General features: G+C 46.5%; 1 protein-coding gene across 1 annotated transcript; it reads right to left on the reverse strand.

The window, feature by feature from the left end:
* Positions 1 to 739: 739 nt before the first annotated feature.
* Positions 740 to 8,079, reverse strand: LOC125541036 (uncharacterized). The gene is made up of 3 exons (XM_087539631.1): positions 7,565 to 8,079; positions 6,985 to 7,291; positions 740 to 1,166 (listed from the first exon to the last, which is right to left on the reverse strand). The coding sequence occupies exons 1-2, from the start codon at positions 7,925 to 7,927 to the stop codon at positions 6,986 to 6,988; spliced, it is 669 nt and encodes a 222-aa protein (XP_087395757.1). The 5' UTR covers positions 7,928 to 8,079; the 3' UTR covers positions 740 to 1,166; position 6,985.
* Positions 8,080 to 8,672: the final 593 nt, after the last annotated feature.

Here is an 8,672-nt window from a genome sequence, read left to right on the forward strand (position 1 = left end):
GGGTAAAGCATGTGACAGTTTTCAACGATACAAAACCAAGGCAAGCAGACACCTCATCCATGACGGGCAGCCCACATTGCGATTGCCGACGAGATTCAAGGATCGAGAATTCTACCAAGAACGAAAGGGAAATTCAATCGACTGAATTTTAGTAAAATGGAAGAAAAAGGGCACACGTCTTTTTTGACAGTAGCGAATCTTGCAAACAAAAATTGGATAGAAATGTCTAACCTATTTTTTGACCATTGCTTTTTAGGCTAATTCATTCTTACATTGAGAGATTTTGTGCGAAGAATTTGTCTTAACTTATTTAACAGAAAACGGAAAATAATCAAAGTTAGAGGGCTTCTTCAATTTACACATGCATTTTGTTGTCAAATAACAAATTGATGAATGAACAAACCGATCTAGCGCGCCCTCTTAATGGTTAAGCTCGTCTGTGTAACATAGATAATCAATGCAAATTTATTTACCAAATATCCAAAACTGATTGCGAATTTGTATCTCTGGTCATAGCATTAATCATCATAACCTTAAAAATGTAGACGAATTTCAGCAGCCAATACGAGGATGAAAACGACAACACGAGCCTGCCAGCAGGTAGAGTTTAACATTCTAACAGAGGACCCAATGACCACGATGGCAGTAGATAAACATAACCACGAGGATAGTCGAAATGCATGGCAACGCAGACATAGCCCACTTGCAGAACGTTACTACCATGCATACAACATAAGAATGCAAACCGACGGCAGTCATACCAATTCATCACCAGATTAATGTCTCATGGAATGGAAGCATTTTCTTCCAATGGGGTATTACAAACAGGACACAAATTCTACCAACATGTATACACCAATACTCCAGTGCAAACTTGTAAGCAAGTAGCCTGGAGTAGCATCGAACATCATCACCAGATCTATAATGACCCACAAACTTCACGGCTATTGATGATTACAGTCTAGTAATATCAGAAATAAGCAAGTCTACAAAAGTTCCCATGGCTAATGACGATTAGGATCTACTAATAGTAGAAAGAAGCAAGTATTCAAAGGCTGTTTTTCCTCTGAAAACTTGCATCTGTTGGGATCACTCACAACCATCAGCAGAATGGGCACTGTAGCTCCTTGCCAAATTCTGCGGACACCCTCTCTTCTTAGCTTCATCTGCCAATAACCGGCCCAAGATTTGATTAAATTACCACATAAAAGACATTGCCAAATCAACATTAAGCATCCAATAGTATACTCCCTCTGTCCCAAAATAAGTGTCGCAAGTTGTACATAAGTTGAGACACTTATTTCCAGACGGAGGGACTATTTTCAACTTTAAGTCGTGTAAATCTAAAGCCCATGCCACTCATTTTCCAGCAATGAAGTAACTTCTATCTTGTGAGATATTATAGAATTCGTATCTTTCTCATCCTTTCAATTGGTAGTGCTAACAAACACACAACTGATGATATGAACTTGCAACATTAGATATTAACTGTTCTCAAACGGACATCTACCAAAATGTAGTGGCACAGCACCACCTTAAAGTACTAGATGTGCACACATTTACTGTCATGTTATTTATGTACATGATCAAACAGTTTACTTATTTTTACTGAAGTATAAAAGCATTAAACTGAGTCAACAGCAGACAAAGTCACAATGGCAATTCTACCAAAATGTAGTGGGCATAGCGCCACATAGAAGTTGATAGTTGTTAAAATGACTAGAGGTGTGTCATTTTACCGTCATGTTATTTATTTACATGGTCAAACAGTTCACTTCTTTTTACCAGAGTGACGGAACACGGCACCAAGTATAAATGCGAAATGCAGCTAAGAAGAGTAGACTCATATGCCATGGCCAAACTTCAAAACTTTGGGTCTTCCCATTGGCTTAAATGGAGAAATTAGCAATGACAAGAAAACCCAAGAAAGGTGCTTGCAAACAGTTTGGAAGCATGCAAACATTGTTATAATCTCACTCGCTGCAAAGATACAAAAATCACAGGGGACGATGGAGCGTAGGCAATTAATATTGCTTTTTCCTAATATGTAAAAGGAACTGATCGTTTTTATTATCATAACTTCATAAAAAAAGTGGTCAAACAGTTTACTTTTCTATCTTTGGGAAAGCTATCCCCATCGATCTTGGAGTGGATGGAGATCTGACACTGGCAGTGTCAGCATAGGCTGTTGGATGATGGCAATGGAGACACCGCTCTCCATTATGTCAGGCCTTAACCTGGAGATTGTTTGCTGCAATGATAGGGGGCTTAACAGTCCAGGAAAGAGGAAGGCGCTTAAGGAGTTTGCTGACTCATTACATGTTGCAATTTTCTGTATCCAGGAGACTGAACTGGCGGTGATCGACCAGTACACTATTATGGAATGTTTTGGGTTGTCTTACAATGGTTATGCTTACCTTCCTGCGTGCCAGACTAAGGGAGTTTGCTGACTCATTACATGCTGCAATTTTCTGTATCCAGGAGACTAAACTGGCGGTGATCGACCAGTACACTATTATGGAATGTTTTGGGTCGTCTTATGTGGTTATGCTTACCTTCTTGCGTGCGAGACTAAGGGAGGGGCCCTTATCACCTGGAATTCCTCCATGCTACAGATTTCTAACTTTGTGAATGATACAAACTTCATCACGGGCTATGTTTCGCCGTCGGAGGGTGCACCTTGGTGGCTTTCGGTTGTTTACAGGCCCCAAGAGGATCAGGAGAAGATGCAGTTCCTGGAGGAGCTCTCGGCTCACTGCCAGCTTTGTCCTGGCCTATGGTTGGTGTTAGGGGATTTTAACCTGATTCTACACGCATCTGACAAGAATAATGCTAACCTGGACTGAAGAGTGATGGGAAGATTCAAGCGGTTTGTTGATGATAATGGCCTCAAAGAACTGTACTTGCATGGGCACAGGTTCACGTGGAGTAACGAGCGGGAATCACCCACGCTTACCAAGATTGACAGAGTTTTTGTCTCAGTGGATTGGGAATTGGAGAATTCAGACTGTTTCCTTCAGGCGCTATCCACGGCATACTCTGATCATTGTCTGCTTCATTTGGTGCTGAGTGAGCGCATCCAACCAAGGCAGCGCTTCATGTTCGAGATTTCCTGGGCAAAACTTGAGGGTTTATAGGAGGCAGACAAAGAGGCGTGGGTCTGCGACACAACCATTACTAACCCGTTCAAGCGCTTGGATTTGCTATTGAGAAACACGGCGCGCTATCTCACGGCTTGGGGACAAAAGCGCATTGGTAATGTGAAGTTGCATATCGCCGTCACAAATTATTTGATTTTGCGCCTCGACTGTGCTCAGAAATGGAGATCTCTCTGCGCGGAGAGGTTGTTGAGACGCACGTTGAAGCAGCTAGTGCTGGGTTTTGTATCGCTTGAGCGTATGATCACGAGACAGAGCTCGCGTATTACATGGCTGAGTGACGGAGATACTAATACGAAGTTTTTTAATCTTATTGACAATGGGAGTAAAACAAAAAAAATATACCGGCAATTACCCTAACACCATTACGGATCAACGCAGAAAAGAGGAATTATCTCATGCTGCTTACAAGAATCTCCTGGGAACAGCACAGGCAAGAGAGCATGCTCTTGATTTGGATTTCCTTGACATTGCCCAGGTGGATCTTAGTGATCAAGACCTGATTTTCTCTGAAGAGGAAGTCTGGGCGGTAATCAAGGAGATGCCGGCAGATTGCGCACCTGGCCCCGATGGTTTCTTTGGCTTGTTCTACCAGAAGGTGTGGGTGATCATTAAAGGAGAGGTCATGGCAGCAATTCATAAGCTGTTTCTCGATAATGGCCGCAGTTTTGGCTGATTAAATTAAGCCCTGATCACGCTGATTCGAAAAAAGCCGGATGCATGCACGATCGCTGACTTTCATCCGTTTAGCTGGTTTCACAGTGTACGGAAGATATGCGCTAAATTGCTCGCGACGAGACTCAGCTGACATATGGAAGATCTGGTAATGGTGAACCAATCAGCGTTCATAAAAGGGAGAAATATAGATGATAATTTCATGCTTGTCCGGCAGTTAGCGAGGAAGTTGCACAAGTGGAAGGCCAAGGGTGTGCTACTTAAGTTAGACATATCTTGCACTTTTGACTCTCTGTCATGGCCCTTCCAGTTCGAGATGCTGCGAGCTAAAGGATTCTCAAAGATCTGGAGAGCCTCGGTTGCTATCCTGCTCACAACGGCTAGCTTTCGAGTGGTGGTAAATGGCTCGGGTGGGGCGAAATTCATCCACGCACGTGGGCTTTGTCAGGGAGATCTGCTCTCACCCCTCCTTTTTGTGATCGCCATGGACACCTTGACCTCCATGGTCACCCGAGAGCACGAGTGTGGAGTGCTCAGCGCATTGCAGGATGCTCACCTCTCCAGAGACTCTATTTATGCGGATGATGTAGTACTATTCGTCTGGCCGAGGGCGATCGATTTGCTGTTGTGTCCACGAATCTCTACGCATTTATGGAGCTGCTTTGGGTCTTCAAGTGAACTTCAACAAGTCATCGGTCATTATGATCCATGTGGAAGAGGGAGGCGGTGGCTGCGGCGATGCAGTGGAAGATGGAAGTTTTTGCCTGCAAATATTTGGGGCTACAGCATACGAGGTCGGAGTGGCAACCGGTAATTGATTCAGTGCTGTGATTACTTCCAGGATGGCAGAGAGGTTTGATCACCAGGCCAGAACGGCTGATCCTTGTGAACAATGTTATCAGAACCTGTCCTACACATCACCTGATTGTGGCAGACGCTCCGAAGTGGGCGCCTGATCGCGTTGAGTGTTGACAAGGGCTGCAGGGCCTTCTTTTGGGCTGGGACAGAAGAAATCCATGGTGGGAATTGCCAGGTGACGTGGCAACGTGTTTGTAGGCCAGGATGCCTCGGAGGCTTGGGAGTGATTGATCTCAGGAAGCAAGGTATTGCACCTACGTTGGGAATGGTTGAAGCGCACGGACGATACTAGAACCTGGAAGGGATTGAACATGTCACCTCATCCTCAGGTCCAGGAGGCGTTCGACAGCTTGGTGCGATGGCAGGTGGGAACCGGGAATCGAATTTTATTCAGGAGAGACCGCTGGATTAATGGTGCTAGTCTGGCGGAAATTATGCCAATTGTTGTGGTGCACGTCCTGACCCAGGTGATCAGTCGCAGATCGGTTAAAGAGGGTCTGTATCTTCGCAGCTGGGCATCTGACATTGGAGAGCTCTCTACCGATGGGGTAGTGCAATTCATCTGGCTCTGGGAGATTCTGCTGCCCATGCAAATCTCCCCTGATCAGGAAGATGTTGCGATATGGAAGTGGAACGTTCAGTACACCTCAGCTTCTACATATCACATGCTGTGGGAGGGTGCCATCAGGTTCCAATGTGCATCGACGGTTTAGCAGTGTTGGGCTCCCCTGCCATGTAAGATATTTATGTGGCTTGCGCTGCAATATCGACTATGGACCTCGGATTGGAGATTGAGGCACGGTTTGCAGGAACAGAGCTAATCGTGCTTTCTATGTGATCAATAAGATACTGTGGACCATATTTTGTTGCAACGTGTCTACTCCCGCCAGGTATGGTATCTTTGCTTCAGGAGGGCGAGGATTGATTTGGCGCTGCTGCCGACGTGACGGATCGTCTTTAATCTTGGTGGAGCTCTAATCGCAAACACATTCCTAAAAGGTACAGGAAAGGGTTTGATTCGATGATCACTATTGTGTGTTGGAGTACTTGGAAGCAACGGAATGGACAAGTGTTTGGTAGGCATGACACGGTATCTGAATGGGTATTGGCTTCAAAAATCTTTCAAGAGCTCAAGGTGTGGGCTCTTGCCGGAGCTAGAGGAGTTCAACACTTTAGTGAAGAGTGGTGTATGGTTTTAGGAGTTTCTTTGCTCTTGCACTAGCTTGTGTTGAGAGTGGCTTGGATATTTCTTGTACATTTACCTCTGCCTTCTATAAAGCCATGGTATGCAATTTGCATACCCCTGAAAAAAACAGTTCACTTATTTTACCAGAGTGAGGGAACATGGCACAAAGTCATAAATACCAAATGCAGCTAAGAAGAGTAGACTCGTATGCCATAGCCAAAACTTCAAAACTTTGGGTCTTTCCATTGGTTTCATGGAGAAATTAGCAATGACAAGAAAACTCAAGAATCTGTTCAAAGATTTTAGGAGTTTCATTGCTCTTGCATCGCCTTGTGGGTATGGTTTATAGAAGGCAGAGGAGTAGTGCATGGTTTTAGGAGTTAAGAGTTTTCTTGTTGCTCTTGCATCGCCTTGTGGTGTGAGTGGCTTGGATATTTCTTCTACATTTACCTCTGCCTTCTATAAAGCTATGGTACGCAATTTGCGTACTCCAGACAAAAACAGTTCACTTCTTTTAACCAGAGTGAGGGAACATGGTACAAAGTCATAAATGCCAAATGCAGCTAAGAAGTGTAGACTCATATGCATAGCCAAAACTTCAAAACTTTGGGTCTTTCCATTGGTTTCAATGGAGAAATTAGCAATGACAAGAAAACTCAAGAAAGGTGCTTGCAAACAGTTTGGAAGCATGCAAACATTGTTATATCTCACTCGCTGCAAAGATACAACGATCACAGTGAACGATGGACCATAGGCAATTAATTTGCTTTTTTCTAATATGTGCAACTGATCATTTTTATTATCATCACTTCATAACAAATGCATACGGTAGAACTGCATTCGTTGGCTACTTGCACAATTTAAGATCAATGCCAATCCCAATTTAGTATGCAATGAGCAAAGGAAATAGCAAAAACCTCATTATTGGTTTTATATACAATGATTCTCCATCTTAACAAATATCAACACCAGTAGGCAATAATTAATTAAAAACACTGGAGGACTGTTTTCATGCTATTAGGAGGCTACAACAAAATATGCAGATAGTAATAGAAATGATCATATGGCTCACAGAAACAGGGGAGCAAAGCAAAGGGGGAGGTATACCTCAACAGCACTGTGACCGTGCTTTCCATTCCGCCTGGTCATTCCTCCAGGCATGCAGAATGAACGCTGGGATGGTAACAAAGCAAGCTGTCACAAGCATACCAAATAACCCCACTTCCATGATCACGGAACCGGCCATTTGACCATGAGATTTCGAACCCTCCACGTGCGGCGACATCGTCGCTACCAGAAGACCAGCGACCGTTAGCAGGAAGAAAGCCACATCCACGGCCACTCCAAGCACCGCGGTGCGCGGAAGCCTAAACAAGTGTGAAAGCGGCTCCCGCTTGATTGATATGAAGCGGCTCTGAGGAGGAGAGCAATTTCAACAAAACCATACGTAGTATATATTGAATGGTTCGGAAATGGTAGGATGCAAATGAAGTGGTGAACACACATGGAAAAAAAAACTACTACTGCTCATCAGGAGTTCAGGACAACCTGAAGCACGAAATTAATTTGACAACAATATATATGGCAACTGAATTACTCCGAAGATCATAATCATAACACTTGCCTATATACTGCTGCAATTGGACCGGAATAAAGATCACAGGGAGTTTGTTAATTCGCACGACACCTTATTGTATTCCGAAGTGGATCCAGTTCGAACTGCAATCTCGTATGCCACGCGCTGGACGCACACCATCAGGACGGCAAGCGAGAACGACGCAAGGACGCCGAGGACGCAGACCTTGAGACCCCCGTACATGAGAGCCTGGAGGAACAGGAAGGGGCCGGAGCGCGTGCCCCAGGCGCGGTGCGCGACGAGCAGCGCAGCCGCGGCCCCGGAGGAGACACACGCGACCGACGAGCACACGTAGGTGAGGGCCCCCGCCGCGACGCGTAGGACGCGGGCGAAGCGCAAGAGCAGCAGCATCACGACGACGATCCGCGCCGGCGGGGGCGGCGGTGAGGGAAGCACCGCGTCGGCGACGGCCATCGATCGGTACGGGAAACCCTAGCTCCTCGAAGCTTCTCGCACTCGATGGGGGCGGAGTGGTTGGGCTGCGCAGCGAGGGGCAGACGGGTTTGTGGGAAATGGGGATTAGCGACGAGCACGGGAGTCTGGAGGGGGGGTTTCCGGTGAGCTGTGCCGCTTCCGGGTTCAGTTTCTACTAGTGAACTCCGGTTCTAACCGAGCATGCTTACAGCATCTCCAGCTGCGTCTTCAATAGGCCTTTCCCGACGACTTTTCGGTACCGGTACCCAAAAATCGGTCTAGTCGCGTTCTTAGAAGTTTGTTTTTCGTTAGTTTGGACCGAAACTAGTGTCGGCGGATCCAGACCGAACCCGGCACGCTGGGGGCGCCCGGAGACGCCGGGGCGAGCGTTTTTGGCGCGAAAGAGGATGGGTCCGCCGAGCCAGCGAGACAGGCTTCGTCGCCCTCATTGCCTCGGTTCCCGCGGGAATCAATGCGAAGACTGCCGCGCTGCCGCGCCGGTCAGCCTCCATTGATGCCTCACGGGCGGCGCAGTGAACACGCCGCGACGCGCGTCCCACCTTGTCCCATTACGCGTCGCCCGGCATGCAGCCCGTCGCCGCCCCAACTGCGGCTATAAAAGGTGACCTCCCCGCCGATGAACACCACAGCTCTCATTTTCCCTCTCTCCGGCGCAGAAAGCAACCCCTCCGCATCCACTCATCCCTGATAAAGGAGCAGCGGAACGAGCCGCGCTATGCCGCCG

The sequence above is a fragment of the Triticum urartu genome, chromosome 2A (genome assembly GCF_056163025.1).
Source record: "Triticum urartu cultivar PI428250 chromosome 2A, HENAU_Tu73, whole genome shotgun sequence".
Classification (NCBI taxonomy): Eukaryota; Viridiplantae; Streptophyta; class Magnoliopsida; order Poales; family Poaceae; genus Triticum; species Triticum urartu.

Coding starts and splice junctions, on each gene's coding strand:
- LOC125541036 (XM_087539631.1), bottom strand. CDS start 7,927: ATGGCCGTCGCCGACGCGGTGCTTCCCTCACCGCCGCCCCCGCCGGCG. Junction 7,292..7,564: donor CCACTTCGGAATACAATAAG/GTGTCGTGCGAA, acceptor TCTCCTCCTCAG/AGCCGCTTCATATCAATCAA.